The 16,686-nt window shown below is 60.9% G+C and overlaps 1 protein-coding gene across 1 annotated transcript; it reads right to left on the reverse strand.

Annotated features, from left to right (window-relative positions):
• Positions 1-1,217: 1,217 nt before the first annotated feature.
• On the reverse strand, positions 1,218-15,441 carry LOC113843501 (maestro heat-like repeat-containing protein family member 2B). Its single transcript, XM_072036774.1, has 40 exons — positions 15,316-15,441; positions 15,007-15,134; positions 14,568-14,690; positions 14,269-14,434; positions 13,962-14,060; positions 13,467-13,618; positions 12,880-13,023; positions 12,624-12,716; positions 12,261-12,330; positions 12,036-12,149; positions 11,876-11,949; positions 11,475-11,594; positions 11,226-11,333; positions 10,871-11,033; positions 10,573-10,755; positions 10,177-10,229; positions 9,841-9,948; positions 9,449-9,568; positions 9,209-9,331; positions 8,948-9,103; positions 8,592-8,714; positions 8,211-8,290; positions 7,859-7,997; positions 7,653-7,745; positions 7,182-7,286; positions 6,850-6,973; positions 6,229-6,341; positions 5,988-6,140; positions 5,589-5,743; positions 5,195-5,357; positions 4,735-4,922; positions 3,882-4,019; positions 3,573-3,684; positions 3,236-3,379; positions 2,766-2,948; positions 2,470-2,622; positions 2,211-2,333; positions 1,875-1,977; positions 1,490-1,539; positions 1,218-1,311 (listed from the first exon to the last, which is right to left on the reverse strand). Exons 1-39 carry the CDS (start codon positions 15,338-15,340, stop codon positions 1,508-1,510), a joined length of 4,746 nt encoding a protein of 1,581 aa, XP_071892875.1. The 5' UTR covers positions 15,341-15,441; the 3' UTR covers positions 1,218-1,311; positions 1,490-1,507.
• Between the last annotated feature and the right edge of the window lie 1,245 nt (positions 15,442-16,686).

Raw genomic sequence — 16,686 nt, forward strand, 5'->3', positions numbered from 1 at the left:
GGTCTGCTTGATGCTGTTTGATGAAAAACAGTGTTGAGAAACGTGCATATGTCCCAGATGCAGTTTGTGGTGAGGACCATGGTGAAGCAGGCTGCCCCCCTGCAGCCCGTGGAGTCCCACGGTGGAGCAGGGTTCCACGCTGCAGCCCGTGGAGGATTCCCCAGTGGAGCAGGTGGCCCTGCACCGACAGATGCTGTGGCCTGTGTAAGACCCCTGCCGGAGCAGATCCCGGGCTGGAGCTGTAGCCCGTGGAGAGGAGCCCACGCAGGAAGGAGCAAGGGGTCTGGCAGGAGCTGCTGCCCGTGGGGGACCCAGGTTAGAGCAGTTTGCTCCTGAGGGATGGACCCTGTGGTACAGACCCATACCTGGAGCAGTTCTGGAAGAGCTGCTGCCTGTGGGAAGCCCCCGCAGGATCAGTTTGGGAAGGGTGGCATTCCATGGGAGCGACTCCACAGCACAGAGGACAAGAGTGACCAAGAAGGAGCAGTGAAGTGCCATAGACTGACCACAGCCCCCATTCCCCTGCGCCGCTTGGGGGGAGGAGGTGGAAGAGGGTGGATGGCCTTTTGGGTTTCTTTCCTTTGTTTCTCGCTTCTCTAGCTTGTTAGGAATAGGCAATAAATGTGACTGTCTCCCTACTGTGTTTTGCTTGTCACGAGAACTGTTGAGCAATCTCCCCGTCCTTATCTCAACCCTCAAGCCCTTTGCATCCTCTTTTCTCCCTGTTCCTCTTTGAGGAGGGGGAGTGAGAGAGCGGTTGTGGTGGAGTTCAGCTGCCCACCCGAGTAAAACCATCACAGAAGCGCATGTTGAGAACTGCTTTGGAGAGCAGTTTTCCAAAGATGCCCAAGATGAGTTCCTGGAATGTGCAAAGGGTGCAAAGGGCTCTTTAGTGAAACCTGGGGGAAAAAGTTAAGATCCAGGTTAGAGTAGTATACGTTCTCTGTGCTTCTCATGAAATGGACACGTTGGGAACAGGAGTGGCAAGCAGTTTCTCAGCAGCCTCTCCTGATCACGGTGACATTTGATGGATAATCCTGGGAGGCCTCACGGTTAGGTCCACCAGCTCCTTCAGAACCCATTTGTGCATCCTGCCAGGCTTTTCCCCACAGGCCCCAACGTGCCCCCCTGGCCCTATGAAAAAGACCCTTTGTCCGCAGAGGGGAGGCCACGTGGAGTTGGATTTCCCCAAGGACACATTGAGCGCTGAGACCACGTACATGTACAGAGTTTTATTGCCCACAGTCACAGAGGGCCTTGTCTGCCATCTCCACGCTCGGGTGTCCTCAGTGCTGCTCGGGCCCTGGAAAGCTGCAACAAGACAGACAGAGCTGTGAGCAGCCAGCCCAGGCAGCTGTGCCCCCTGCCACCCTGGAGCCGCTCCCCCCTGGCTGGCCGGCGCCTGTTGCTGGGCATTTGCCAGGCTGCTTCTGGGCTCTGACCTCTGCCCAGCCCCACGGATCCGGAGCTCAGCCCCATGTGAACCAACCTGCTCTCTGACGGAGCCTCATTTCCTTCTTCTCCTTGCCAGGATGGCAGCTAAAGTACAGAGCAGAGAGGCAACCATCAGAGCACCGCTCCACAGCCCTGGCTTCCAGCCCTGCCCTACAGCTGGGACACATGCTTGGGGAGCCACTGTGCAGGGCTCTCCAGATCACTCCTGATGGTTGCTCAAGCTTTTTCAGGAACTCGGAGGCATGTTGCAAGGAAAAGCCCTGCGTCCCTGTCTACCCCATCTTCAGCCATGGGACACAGCACGGTGTCTGCCCTGTTCTGCAAAGGCAGGGCCCGGAGGCAAGAGGAAAGAGAAAGCAGAGGTCCCTACAGCTCTCTGGTCAGGAAAGGGAGTGGGAAGTTCCAGTGCGGGCTCTCACCAAGGATTTCGAAGGTCGATGGGTGCAGCCTCTGCCCGTTCTCTAGGAAGCCTCTCCTGGCTACGGTACGGAGCCTCTCCAACATGGGGGGGGCGTTTCTGGCCTAGGGCAAGACAGGAAGGCACAAGTTCACGGGGTCCAGAAAGATGCCTTCTGTTGCCCCCTAGCCAGCTGGCTGGGTGGGCCGCAGGGGGAAGGGGAGAGGCAGTGGGTGGCCAGGAGGGATGGCCATGTCCCAGTCCCGGCCAGCCCCACACGCAGCACTGCACACTCCCCGGAGGGAGCCAGGGCAGGGCCGCAGGGCCCTGACGTCTCGCTGGAGCACAGCTTACTTACCAGGTAACTGCACAGCGCATCCTGCAGCTCTTGTGCACCCAGCCTCTCGCAGAGAGAGATGATCTCCTGTGGCCGCCTCAGCCCCATAAATGGAGCACAGAGACTGAAGGTGATCTTGCACATCTGAAAAAGAGAGTTGTGCCGTCATTCCTCCTCCAGCAGCATGTCTGGGACCTGCCCAGGGAGCTCAGCCAGCCACGCCTCGGCCGTGGCCACGCAGCTTTCTGGGGCTTTGGGAGCAAGCTCCAAGGGCACTTACGCTGGCAACTGCAAAGTCGGGATCCCGGAGGTGCAGGAAAAGGCTGACCCATGTCTCCGCCACTTCTCCGGCAAAGAACGACCGCTTGCTGGAGGCTGAGGAGGCCAGGACTGAATAGAGGCGCAAGGCCGAGTAGCGAAGGTACTCTTCTTTCTGCAAGCAGAAAGCCGTTTGTCAGCTGGGTAACGAGGCCGAAGCAGGCACTCAGCCAGCAGAGGCCATCCAGGCGGCGCGTGCAGGCCCCTGCCCACCCCACGCTTCTCAGAGCAGTGGCAGCAAGAGCTGGCTTCACTCACAGACTCGAAGAACATCTTGGTGGCCCTGGCGATGTCTTCAAAGGCCGATCCCAAGTTCACCGCCTGCAGCACCCTCATGAGCTCAGCTAGCGCCAGCATGCTTTCTGCAACCACCTCGGGACAGGCAGTGTCCGCCAGGCTCTGTTGCAGCACCTGGACAACTTGTCTCCCGTGCTTCCGCACCTGCAAAGCCAAAGACGTGCACAGACTTAGGGCTCTCCCTGCCTCCAAGGGCTGCTCTTTCTTTCCGTGGCTGACAGCTCTGCTCCAAAGCACTGTTCCTCTGACATTTGGCACCCAATTTGCCCTCGGCAGCCCTGCTGGCATCAGGGAAAGGAGCGCGGCATCAGGGATAGGAGCCCTGCTTTTGCCTTTGCCGCTCTGTCCAGGCCCTTGAAGTAGCTCTCCCCCGGGGTCTTGCTAGGGAGGGGAATATCCCTGCAGCCAGAGCGCAGGAAAATCCATCTCACCTCCACGGGCATGCTGCCGGCTGCGTTGCCCAGAGCTCTCGCTGCCAGCTGCCTTATGGTGCTGCTTCGGTGCTGTGCTTTCTCAGCCAAGACACGCAGAGTCTTCAGGACGTTCCTCTTCTCAAGAGGCGGCTCCTTCATCAGCTGCAACAGAGCAACACAGCCACGAGAGTCAGGACACAACCTCAGCCCAGGCACAGCACACAAGCAGGCTTCGCACAAAGGAGTCTCGATGGGGACGCTTGCTTCTCATCTCTCCCCACAGCAAGAGGCAGCCCAAGCAGCAATGTCTTTCAGAAAAGCCCTGGGGAGCCCCCCTGCCCTCCTACTGCCTCACCTCAGCAAAGAAAGCCATGGCCGTCAGCTGCAGGTTTGCTGATGGGTAGCGCAGCCACTGGGAGAAGATCTCAATCAGCTCCCGGGAGATGAGCTGGGCACGGAGCAGGACACTGCACAAAGAGCACAAGGGGCAACGCCCGGTCAAGTGGGAAGGCTGCAGGCTGCCACCGCGGACTTGCCCTCCTCCAGCACAGGCGCTGCTCTGCCCTGCACAGAGCTCCCCGAGCACGCAGGAACGGGCCCCGGCAGCCGTTCCCCTGGGCGCAGCCACCGAGAGGAAGGCGAGATGCTGCCCTGGGGCTCTCACCTCGTCAGGAGGCACATGCCCTCGGCATAAGTGCGGGGGCTCTCCAGCAGCGCCGACATCTTCTGCCTCCAGAACGGCGTCAGCCAGCTCTTCTCAGCGCATTTGCTCAGCACTGACATGAGAGTTTCGCAAAAAGGCCTGGGGAAAGAGCAAGAGCCAGAGAAGTCTAAGATCAGAGCAGTGTTCCGCAGGGAACTTACAGAACTTACAGGGACTTAGCAGAGCAAGAATGCTCAGCAGCTTTACGAGCCGCTTCTTCACTCATCCCAAGCTCCAGCGAGGGAGAGAGAGGCAAAGAAGCGCAGAGGCAAGGTTCTGTAGTCACCAAGTCTGTGGCAAAAGCCAGCCAAAAAAGCAACTGTCTATTTAAGCACTGGCAAGCTGCCCTGTTGTGTTGTGTTGTGGGGGGACTGATCTGAGCACTCGAACCTCCCCAGGGAGGCAGCACCGCCTGAGTGCAATGCTTGGTGCACCCTGACAGGCCGGGAATTACACCGGCAGAGCCTCCACGGCAGGAAAGCACAGCTGCCCGCGGCCAGAGCTGGGCCACAAACCCTGCGAGGATGTGGCAGCTGTGCTTGTGCTCCCTGGGAGTCACCGCCCAGGAAGACCCTCAGCACACAGACATCCCTACCACAGTGAAAACCAACTTTGCACAAGCCATCGTGCAAGAATGACAGCCTGCCCGAGAGAAAAACAGAGAAAAGAAAGCCCCAAACAAACAGGGATGGGAGGAAAAAAGCAAATCTGCAGCCTCAAGTGGCCTCCCGCCTAGGAAACAGGACAGGAAACAACCAAGCATGCTTGGCTAGGCAATTCAAGCCCCCCTTGCCCTGCCCCTCCTGCTCCTGACCTGCACACGTTGCCCTCTTGCCGCTGATCCTCAGTGTGCCCTCTCCAGGGGCTGAGGGGCGCAAACAGCATCTCTTCCCCCAGTGCCTTGCTGAGCTGCAGCAGGAGCCCAGGGAGGAGGGAGGGAAGCAAGCACTGGACCCCCTTCTTGGACTGCACGGACACCATTTCGGAGATGGCACGGGTGACCTGCAGGGAAATGAGAGCACCCGACAAGCACCCGTTAAACAAGAGCTTTGCCACCAGCCCCGGCCCGCTGGCTGCCTGGGGCACTTCTACTGCCTGCACGCCCCGTCTCCGGGACAGCCTTGCAGCCTGGGAGCAGCGGCTGTCCTGGCCGTCCAGAACTGCTACCGCTGAGACACTGCAGCAGTGTCGAGATGCTTGCAAAGGGCACCCAACGCCTTGCCCTCGGACTGGGAGTGGGGGAGCAGGCACAAAGCCTCTGCCACCGAACGTACAGTCAAGGACTCCGGAGAAGGCTGGTGGGCGTGCAGCCTGCGACTGGGCGAGCTGGGCTGGGAGCTGTCGTCTCCCACTCTGTTCAGCTTCCTCGCTAAGCGCTTCAGCACACCGAGGCCAATGCTGGCTCTCCCCAGAGTCCTCCACAGCTCCAGTGTGTTTCTGCCAAGAGATGTGCAACCATGAGCCCGTATGCTCTGGGACCTGGGATGCCTTCACCTCGCGCTTCTTCAGCAGCCGGGCTGAAGATGCCTGCTTCCTCCCAGCGGTACCAGCACACCTCCGTCATTTGGGTGGAGGAGAAGGAGACGCTGCTTCCCTTGGATCGCCCTAGGGGAGGGGAGGCAAGCTACGGCTCTCTGAGCCCAGCAGGAAAGGAAGTAGCGCATGTACCTGTCCATAGGCACAAACTTCTCAAGGATGATGTTCAGCGTGAGCTCCCGGTGATAGCGGGCCAGGATCAGCACCGCATGGTGCACGAAGTACACGAACGAGGGCTCCAGCATGGACTCTGTGCAGGTGTGCAGGGCGGAGACGATTCCTTGCACCTGAAAGAAGCAGGGGAGAAAGAACATCTTGGCACGTCCTCGCTTCTATGGGAACATGGACGTTCAGCCCATGAGCCACGCCTGGTCCCTTGCCACGCTTTCACGCTCTAAGGCGAAATTTCACCCCTAGCACCCTGCCCGAGCCCTGACTCTGCACCGAGAGCTTCTTTAGCACACAAACGGCAAGATGTGCGGTGCGACAGCCAAAGCGAGAAAGTCCAAGGCATGGCAAAATGTCTCTTACGTCTGGACCAATGTCCTTGCCACACGTTTCCAGAAAGGTGAGCATCCAGTTGCCTGCAGCACGCACGCGGCTTCCTCTGGCATGCCGGAAGGGCCCCAGGATGGCATTCATGAAGTGTGCGGCCTGTTCTTTGGGGAAGTTTTTGCAAACGATCTGGAAAGATGCAAGAACCAGGAGAGATCCCGTCACGGCTCCGCTCCAGCTCTTCAGAACATAAGGCAAGCTTGAGGTCACTCCTTACCTCTGCGATTTTGATGGAGGTCTGGAGCTGCTGAGATGCATCGCTGCGAGCACTCAGCCCCTCACACAAGCTCTCAGGGTCGTCTGTCTCCAACACCCTGTTCGTGGCCTTAGCTGGAACGAGCACGGGGAGAAAAGGGGAGTCACACTTCGGGCAACTGAACTTCCCTTCCCAGCCTTTGCTGAAGGGGGCCCAGAGGCCAGGGGAGTCAGTCTTGAACCTGGGCCTCTGGGCCCAGGGGAGTCAGTCTTGAACTTGCTGCAGCGGGATGGCCCTTGCCAGATTCTGCCGCTGAGCAAGCCTGGGCTGCACAGAAAAGACCCCTCTTTTCCCTGGAAAAGCTTGTTTCAGGGGTCTGTGTCCTGCTGTCAGCAACAGGGGTGGCCCTGAGCGCCCCCGGCTGCAGGAAACGCTGCTGGCAGGTGGCACTGGGTGGCCCTCTGCCAGGATCCCTCCCCAGGTGGCTGGGGAGGTGGAGGACGAACAGGCTGGGGACAGGACAGCAGCCGAGCACCGTGCCTCTCCTTTCCCTCCTGGCGGCAGGGCCCAGCCCCCGCGGGGGATCCCGCTAGGGCCAGGTGGGGCAGAGGGCCGGCAGGCGCCTGCTCTACTCACACTCACCTTGGATGTGGAGAAGGGAGCTGAGGCAGGCAGCGGCCAGCTGGCGGGAGCTGCTCGTGGGCTCACAGGTCAGAGGCCCCAGCAATCCCGCCAAGGCGCCAAACGGCAGGTAGGCACCTCTTGTCTGCAGGGGCGAGAGGAAGAACAAGGGCTGGAGGTGGCCCCAGCACTCCCTTGCGTCTCCCAGCCGTGCCCTGCTCGGGCCAGGACTGGGCACAGGGGCCACCCCAGAGCGCTGCGCTGGGGGACCCCACAGCCCGTGCACAGCTGGGCAGAGCTGCCCTGCCAGGCCCCCTTGCAGCTGGGGGCACACGCTGGGCATCCTTCCTCACCTGAAAAGCCACTCCATCTCTGCAGTCCTCCAGCAGCTGGGCGCAGACCTGCAGGGCTTTCTTGCACACCCACGGATCGTCCGAGGAGAGCCAGAACCACAGGACCTGGGGCAGAGCAGCTCTGTCTGCCAAGGGGCATCTTTCCCTTCCCGCCATCCCTCTCCGTTTCCCTCCCTTCCTGGCACTTTCCCTGAGGGCCTGCCCTGCGGCACTGCCCCACTCTCTTCAGACGCACCTGCTCCCACCCAGGAGCTTTTCCCTGCAGCCAGTTCCCTGCTGCAGCCAGCCAGGGGCTGCCTCTTGGCTTTCCCCCCTGCAGGGCCCACTTCTTGGCCTCCCTGAGCTCACAGTCACCTGGCATGGCAGCAGGAGGTTCCTGCTCCTCTGCTAATTCCCCAGAGGCCCCAGAACTCACAGGGTCCCCACTGGTGACAGGAGGGACGCTTGCCCCAGCACCCCATGGATACTCACCTCGGCGATGTCTACCAAGTCGACAGGGCTTGGCTTTGCCTTGAGCAGGACTGCCATGAGCCGGCCCAGAGCCTTCGTGGCCATGTGCAGAGACTGAAAGCGGACGAGAGGGACGCAGATGCAGGATCACGGCTGCTGCCAGCACACAGCTTGTGCTGGGGAGGGGTCCTGACCGAGAGGTGGGCAGGGAAGGGACAGCAAGTTACCTGGAGCTGCAGCACTGCCTGCTCTGCGTTCCTGATCTCCCCAGTCTGCTCAGCCGCTGAAGGAAGTGGCAGGATGGCCCGGCAGCAGTCAGACAGCAGGCTACAAATTTCCTTGCTGCTGAACGAGATCTCCAGCTTGCTGGCAAGGGGAAAAAGGAAGACGAGGGAAAACAATAAAAAAGAGGAGTTCCTAGCGCTCTCCAGAGAGGGTCACATGGCATCTGGGCTTGTCCTCATCGACAGCCCCGAATGCAACCAGCCTAGGCTGTGGCAGGGAGTGCTGCTCTTTGGGAGCTCCCCGACAGGAGGAACGTCATCCCGCCTCACAGCCCCCGCAGCTCCTCGCTCTTACCTCCACTGCTCCAGGGCCAGAATCACCTTCAGGTGCAGGGACGCTGCCGGGAAGTCCCAGAGCGTCGTCTTCATCAAGTTCTGCAAGAGAAAGTTGCCAAGTGGGCCTTGGGCACAGGAGAGCTCTCGCACCCTGCCCGGGGATGGGCACTCCTGCCAGACACTGGCTGCAGCGCTCCCGCAGCTCCCACAGGGGCGCTGCAGGATGGAGCAGCTCCCCAGCGGCTGCCCAGCCATGGCCACTGCCTGACAGCACCCAAGGGCCCCCCCCACCAGCTGGGGACACGGCTCCAGGAGCTCCCACGCGGCTGAGGGAGACCTTCCTGCCTCCTGGCATGGCCCCAAACTCCCCTGCAAGACAGCCCTGGCTCTGGGCACTCACCTGCAGGATCAGCAGCAGCTTGTGCTTCAGGACAGGATGGAAGCTGCCCAAGTTCCCCACAGCGTGGATGGCACAGCCGACCTCAAGGATGCTCTGCACCAGAGCCAGATTGGTCTGCAAGTTCTGGGGCCCAAGAGAGAAGAAGAAAACCCTTGGAACTGGAGGAAGGGCCACGGGCTGCGAGAGGAACATGTGCACGTGGGGGAAATCTAGGGGAATGGATCTTCCTGCTGGGACAAACCATTCCTCGGGGGACCTTTGGAAAGAGACGGCCAGGCTCAGGATGCCCTGGCACAGAGGGCTTGGAGCTGGGATTGCACCCAGCAGCCCTGCCCCTGCACGCCCCGAGCTCTCACCTGGCTGCTGGAGATGGAGAGCAGCAGGATGTTGCCCGCGATGTCTGCCTCCACGTGGGCGAGCAGTTGTTCCTTGGAGGCACGCAGTGCCATGCTGCTGTGGGCGAGCATGACAGCCCTGCAAGTGGCCTCAGCTCTCCTGCTGGCCTGGGTCGTCTGCGTTGCAAGAGATGCTGTGAGACGTCCGCCCCATGGCCCCCCACAGCCCACGATGAAGAGCAGGTGGAAGACAGCCAGGGAGGGAAACCCCAAACGCCTCACCTTCCTGCCTCTGGAAACCCTAAGGCCCCGGACACTGCTCGAGGTGGCAGCAAATGTTGTCAGTGTCTCCAAGGCCAGGCGGAAGTGGCTGTCGGCGGCTTGGCAGACGAGAGAAATGATTCCCTGCAACAAAAGAGCGAGGGACAGTTGGCACAGGCCCAGCCGTTCACAGTGGTGGGCAGCGATGAGGAGCTGGAAAAGGCCTGGAGCAGGGCCCAGGGACAGAGCAGGGAAGCTCACCTGGGCCTCAGATGGCTCCTCAGGTTGTGCTCTCGTCAGATGCTGCAGCAGGTTCTCTTGGACGTGTGGGAGTTCCTGACAAGCTCCCAGCGTCGTCCCAAGAGCCTTGTACAGGAAAGCCTGCAAGGGAACAAGCCGAGCCCGAGATGCAGCAACAGCCTGGTGTGCTGCAACGGGGCCAGCACACGGGGAGCAGCCGAGTCTGGACGCAGGGATGGGCTTTCGCCAGCCCCGCTCAGCACGGAGGGAAAGGCCGCGGGGGGCAAGGGCCGGGGAAGCAGCGCAGACAGCCCTCGTGGGCAGAGCAGCGCCTGCAGCCCCAGCCCCAGCCCCGCACGTGGGCGGGGGCCCCGTGGCTGCGCTGCCAGGGGAGAGCCGGGCAGGGAACTGACCTTCTCCCCAGAGCTGCTGGGAGAGCTGTCCAGCCGCTGGCTCAGCGCACAGCTCAGGCGCTTGATCCAGGCGTCGTCCCCGATGGTTTCCAGGGATGCCCTCAGGAACTGCAGGAGAGAACAGGAGAGGAAGCGAATGCTTCTTGGCCTTTGACAAGCAGGAAGAGGCAGTGCCAAGGCACACGGCCACGCCAGAGTGGCCTTCCACGAGAGCTGTGGCCTGTGGGAGAAGGGAGAGACTCCTCTAGGAGGAGGAGTGGGGTGCCCGGGAAACACCCCTGCCAGCTGGGGAATGCCACCTCTATCTATATGCTACGCCTCCCAGGGCTGCAGTACCTGAAGCAGACGGCGCTCCCACTCGGCAGCGTCTGGGATGTTCCCCTTTCCTCCTAGAAAGAAGACAAAAACCTTGCTTGGGACCAAGCCACAACAGAAGAGCTGCTGCAAAGCTGGCCTGGCCCAGGGAAGCTGGTGGCTGCACCCGCTCCAGAGGCAGCCGTCCGTCCCTCCCCACAAGCACCGCCCCAGCAGGGCCATGGAGGTGCCACCAGGGCCGGGACGAATGGATGGCTGTGGGACCGCTCCCCCCAGCTTCAGTGCTGGCTCCCCGGCAGGGAAACGAAACGGCAGCAGAAGAAGCACTGGGCACCAGGCGGGGATTCCCCTTAGCCATGCTGGGAAGCTGACTTGCCATGCCCTCCCTCCCCTGCCCCCTCCCCAGCAGCACTTTACCTTGGAGGTACTGCAGCAGCAGGGGAATCTCGCTGTTCCACGTGGCCCCCACAGCTCCGTGGATCCTGCTGTGGAGGCTCTGCATCACCAGCAAGGCAGCAGCTTGGAGTTCACTGCCCGCAAAAGGAGACCCCGCCACCACCAGCAGGCGAGCCAGCAAGTTGTGCGGAGTCAGCGTCATGTCTGCGGGGAGAAAGAAATGCTGGGTGAGATGCCGAGCCACACCGTGCCCTGCCACGCTGCCGTCCCTGCAGGGCGCAGACCCAGAGGTCAGCATTGGGGGAGTTGCTACTCCTACCTTGCAACAGGGCGTTGAGGACATCGGGATCCAGTTCATGATGCTCGTGCCCTGCTGTCAGCTCATTTCTCTCAGCCAGGGCGTGGAGACAGCGTGAGAGGGGGATCAGCATGCCCGTGTACTTGGCTGGCATCACATAGATCAGCAGCCTCGGCCACAGGAGCTGTAGGCAATGAGACAATTCAGCCCGTCAGCATTTCTGCCTCAGCTCAGAGATGGGGAGGATGGTGTGCATCTCCCTGAGCACTTCTGAGCATGCTGGGGGGGAGCTTTCAGGTGTGCAAAGGGGGCTAGGAACAAATGGCCTGACGGAGAGGAGAGGAGAGGAGCAGCAGCAGGACAGAGGAGGACTTACTTTGGCCATCCCTCTCACAGAGATGTCCAGTGACCCCAGGACGTCCATGCACAGCCCTTGGAGAGCTCCTTCTTCCTGGGCTTCCTGGGCAGACAGGAGTCCTGCAGCCTGCAAGACAACATTGGGAACCCCCCGCTCCGGTTGCTCTCAGTTCCTGCCCCAGAAGGCTCAGGCGTGGCCCCAGCAGGCTCCCATGCCAGCCTCCTGGCAGCAGATCTCCCCAGGGAAGATGTTGCACGCTGGCCTTACCCTTCTGCTCGAGCTCTGGCTGAACTCGCTGAAGATGTAGCCCACAACGTCCCACGCTGAGCAGCTCTGGGCATTGGCACTGAGCAGCTCCCTGATGAAGTGCAGAACTGCCCTCCTCACCTGCCAGGGGTCAAGCGTGCTTAGCACAGGGCCACGGGGACCTGCCCATGCTGGCAGTGGCATCACCTCTGGCTGTCAGCCCTCCCTCCGGTAAACACGAAGGAGCGGGGAAATGGCTGGCTAGGTCCGAGCCCTTCTAGTCCAGCCTTGCCAGGCTCTGCCTCTGCCCTGAGGGAAAAGGTTGCTCTCCCACCCCGACCCCGACCCCGACCCCGACCCCGACCCCGACCCCGACCCCGACCCCGACCCCGACGGCACAGTCCCTTCCCAAAGCAGCTCACCCGCATGCTGGGGTCCCTGCACACACGCTTGACAGCCTCCACCACCTGGGGCAGCTTCTCTGCCATCGCGGGCTCTGCAAGAGATCCAGTGAGGCATGCGTGGAGGCACAGCCCAGAGGGCGGAAGAGAGCCCTCCAAGCCCTGACCCCGCAGTACTGACCGTCACAGCGTGCCAGAGCACCGAGCAGACCCAGGGCTGCCACGCGCACGGCCTCCCTCTCGTGGCCCAGCTGGGACTCCAGGAACAGGATCGTCTCCTCTGGGCAGATGCGAGCTGTGGGGAGGAAATCCCATCCTGCATTAGCAAGCAGCTTACCCCCATTGCTGAGCTTTGGGAGAGAGCTGCCGGGACACCATGGGGCATCGCCACAGCTCCTCTCCTTACCTTGCAGCAGGATGCACTGGCTCAGCTCTGCCTTATGGTCCTGGCTGTGCTCTTTGGTGTCGGCAGTGAGCTGTGGGAACAAGGTGGGAACATGGTGGAGAAAGTCCCAGCAGCATTGAGAGGGCCCGAAAAGAAACAGCGCTACCAGCTCTCATCTCCCTGGACACTCGTGGCAAGAGGACCCCCAGCCAAAACCCAGCCCACCCCACAGCGTCCCCAGGGACCCACGCACAGGTCTGGAGCACCCGGGAGCCACCCAGGAGCCAAGGCCGGGCAGCATTCAAAGACTCGGGGCTCTGGAGTCCTCCCGAGACTCAGCCAAGAGGGAATTGCTGTGGCTGTGTGGGTGCAGGCTCCCCTTACCTCGCTGTACACGACGCTGTTAATGGCAAGACACTTGCCCTTGGGGACGGGGATCTGAACTTGCTCCAGGGCCTCCAGGAAAGAAAGGAGGCTCTGCAAGAGAACAGGAGAGGAAGAAAGGGCCGAAGCCATGTCAAGCCACTTGCGAATGGAGCAACTGTGCACAGCCACAGAGCTCCCCGTGCAAACAGCCCCTGAGCCCTCGTGCCACTTGCACAGACCCCACGGCCGTGCCAGGCCCTGTGCCACACCTCACCTTGGTCACCCTGGAGGCGTCTTGCACCGTCCGGTACTGGTGCAGGAGCCAGAGGAGCTGCTCCCAGACATGCTCCCGGTGCTCCTCCTTGTGCAGGAGGACACGCATCAAGGGAGTCATGGCCCCGATGACAGCTTGCTTGTCCTGGAGAGGAACCAGGGAGGCCCAGCGTCAAAGGCTGAAGGTCTACCCTGCCCACAGAGAGGCCTTCCCCTTGCCCTTTTTCCCTCCCTCTCCCTCTCCCTCTCCCTCTCCCTCTCCCTCTCCCTCTCCCTCTCCCTCTCCCTCGCCCTCGCCCTCGCCCTCGCCCTCGCCCTCGCCCTCGCCCTCGCCCTCGCCCTCGCCCTCGCCCTTGCCCTTCCCCTTGCCCTTCTGCCCTGCAGGAGATGGGCTTGCTCTGGAGGGCAGAGCGGTTTTCCCCACCCCTCACCCCCCGCCCTGCCTGCCCAAATGCCCTGGGCTTCAGCTGCTTCCCCGCAGGGAGCCCCCAGCCCCAGGCACAGAGCCAGTCTGGGGCCTTTTGCAGCCAGCCCGCTGGGCACAGACAGAGGCACAGGCACAGGGGACAGGAAAGCAGCACTTCTCACCTCTTCCTCCTGGCAGTCCAGCCAGTTGCTTGCCACAGAGCAGAACACCTGGGCAAGGTTTTCGTAGAGCTGCTCCTTCTCCGTAGCAGGCAAGGAGCATCCTTTCCAGGTGCAGATGTAAACGCTGACCACTTTGGCGCACTGCTCCAGAGCTGCACCAAGAGAAAAGAAAAAGGAGCCTGGAGCAGGGAAGGGAGCGGCACCCCCCACCAGCCTGCTGGAAGCCCCATTTTTGCCCATCAGGGCACATTCACCCGGTAGGAAAGCCCAGGAAGGCAGCAAAGGGACCCAGTAGTTCCCGGGCACCTTCACCTCCAGCCCACAGAAACCTTCAGCCACCCTTTCCAGGCGCCCCCAATGCTTTGGGATGGCCCAGGGCTGGCAGCAGCATGAGCTCAGGCCCGCCATGCCCGCTCTGAGACCAGAGCGAGGTGCCAGGGGCTGCCCTGCCCCTGCCCCTGCCCCTGCCCCTGCCCCTCCCCAGGGTCCACTCACCACCGCAGGCAGCACGCAGGATCCGGCCGCTCCCTAACTGGCCCACCACGGTGCGCAGCCCCAACAGCACCACGCGCATGAAGGGGATGCACTGCAGGGCTGCGAAGAGAACGGAGAGTGGCCACGGTCAGAGCCCCCAGCCGGCACTGGCAGCGAGGGAGGAGGCGCTGCAGCCACGGTGCCCCCCAGCTCAGCACGGCTTGCGTGGAGAGGGGAAGGATCCCTTTCTATCCCAGCTCTCCCAGCCTGGCCCAAAGCGGGAGGGGAGGGGAGGGGAGGGAGGGAGGATGGCGGTGCTGGACCGTACCGTTGGTGCTGAGGAGTTTGCCCACAGTGATGAGCACGAACTCCTTGGAGATCTGCCCTGGGGCATTCAGCTGGGCCAGGAGCTCGGCTAGCACGAAGCTGAAGTGGGAGCGGGCCAGAGCCACCAGGACGTCACTGGCAGCCACCTTCGTGTCTTCCGTCACGCCCTGAAACAGAGGCTCAGGTTGGCTCAAGAGCCTCTGTGGGGCCCCAAGGCCAGCAAAACCTGCCTGTGTGCTCCGCATTGCCTTCCAATGCCTGGCAGGCTGCTCCCCTTGCCTTCCAAGAGCACCATCTCACCTGGTCAGCTGTCAGGTCCCAGGACACCTCTGCTAGCAGCCGGTTGACGACACCGCACTGCAGGCAGCTGTCATCTCCCCACAAGACGGTCTCCAGCTCGCAGTAAGTCTGCGCTCTGTCGCCCTGGGGACAGAGCACCATAGGGATCAGTTGCACTTGCTTTGCTCCTCTTGCCAGCGCGCCGCCAGCTGCCCGCCCTCACTCTGCAGAGCCTAGGGATGTGCTGCTGGGGCTGGGAAGCTGCAAGAGGGACACAAAGCCCCTGGCCTCTGGGCTTGGGCAGCCATGGGACCTTGGGATGGGGCCCGGGCAAATGACTGCTCCTTGAGAAGCTCCAGGCTGGGCACTGCCCTGTGCCGGGGCTTCTGGACGACAAAACCAGGAGGGAAGAGGCACCCTGCTCCCCCCGCTGCATCATGGTGGGGAGCCCCCAGCTCACCTCCTCATCTTGCAGGCGCTCTAGCAGAGAAGTCACAACACTGGCAGAGGTCGGGGCCGCTTCAGGGACAGGCCCTGGCACCCTGCCTCTGCCCTGGCGACGGCTACGTCTGGGCCAGCAGCCCACACCTGGAAGGAAGGAAAGAACGGAGCAGGTGTCATCAGTGCTGCTGGCCGCAGGGGGCTGGAGCTGGTAGGGACGAGGATCTTGGCCAGCTGGGAGAGAAATCTCCGCAGGAGACGCAGCCCCGAGCAGCCTGCTGGGAAGGGTCCTGCTTCAGCCCCCAACCTCCCTCCTGCTGCCCCTCACCGCTAAGGGCTCTCAGCCTCTCCATCGCAGCAGGATGTCCCCAGATAGACACAACGCTCTCTCTGGGTCCTCCTCCTACCGGCCCCACAAGCAACTGGGCCACAGCTGGCACGCACGGCAGAGGGATGTAGGAGGGATACACTGTGACCTCAGCACCAGGGCCTGTTACCACACAGAGGGCCGTCCCTAGCTCATGGCTGAAGGAGACTTGAGGAGGAAACTTCGGCACTGAAATCCATCCTGGCAAACCTACCGTATCTTGGTCTGGTTGTCGCCTTTCACCACTTCTCCACTGGGGTTATAGAATCACAGAATGTCCTGAGCTGGAAGGGACCCACGAGGATCGCTGAGTCCAATTCCGGAGTCTCCAAAGTGTTATAAATGAGGTCTCAACTCAATCTGAATTTTGTAATATTTATAAAACAAATATTTCTAAAAGGTAGAAAAGGCAAGGAAACAGACCTGGGTGTGCGGGGAGTCTACGCTCCACCAACACGCACACAGAAACATCAAACATTCTAAATATACAGCACGTTGCTTTACATACTAAACCCGAGTATGCCTACACATACGCACAATCAGGAAAGGTAACAAACAATCCTCTAAGTTCCATAACTTACTAAAATCGAGTACGCCTATAGATAATCACGAGCAGAAAAGGTAACAAAGAATCCTTGAAGTCCCATGCCTTAACAGTCTCCATTTTCCATTCCTTTCCTTGATTACATACAAGTCTCCATTTTCCATTCCTTCTGAACAATATGTCTCGCTTTAAGTTGTCAAGCAACTCGGTCTTCAGGCCTTCTGTATCCCGTCATTCTTCCCAGATCGAAGAAAAGCGTATCCATCTCCTTTTCAAGGCCAATAGGCCTGGGTCAAAAGGCACGTCCAGGTCACCAGGGGGTGGAACAGCAAAAGCCTTCGATGGCTGTAGCAGCAGAGGGGCCCATGGCGTAGCAGAAGGATCAGTAAAGGAGCCCGCAGCTCCCTCACTGTCTGGCAAACCACACGTTTCTGACTGTGGTCCCACAGGGCTCTTTAAGGCCTCAGAGTTTGCTCGCCAGGTGCTGAGCAATCCCACCGCAACCTTGTCGTTTTTAGTTGCAGAGTCCCCCATCTTGACCTCAGTTTGGTCCCATATTTCAGGCTCATAAACTGTCTGATTGTCAATAAGGAGAATAAGTTGCAAGGTGACCAGGACAGTCTTTGTTCCTAAGGACATACATGTATGATTCCCCACAATGTGCAGCTGCTTACCAGCGAGGGGCAGCTGTGTGCGGGGCCGCTTCTCTCAGCTTGAGCTTCTTCCGAGCTCCAGTGCTCCCATTTCCAGCGACTTTCTGTGTGAGCTGCTCTGAGCGGTTTGCTGGC

Source organism: Anas platyrhynchos, chromosome 4 (genome assembly GCF_047663525.1).
Source record: "Anas platyrhynchos isolate ZD024472 breed Pekin duck chromosome 4, IASCAAS_PekinDuck_T2T, whole genome shotgun sequence".
Classification (NCBI taxonomy): domain Eukaryota; kingdom Metazoa; phylum Chordata; class Aves; order Anseriformes; family Anatidae; genus Anas; species Anas platyrhynchos.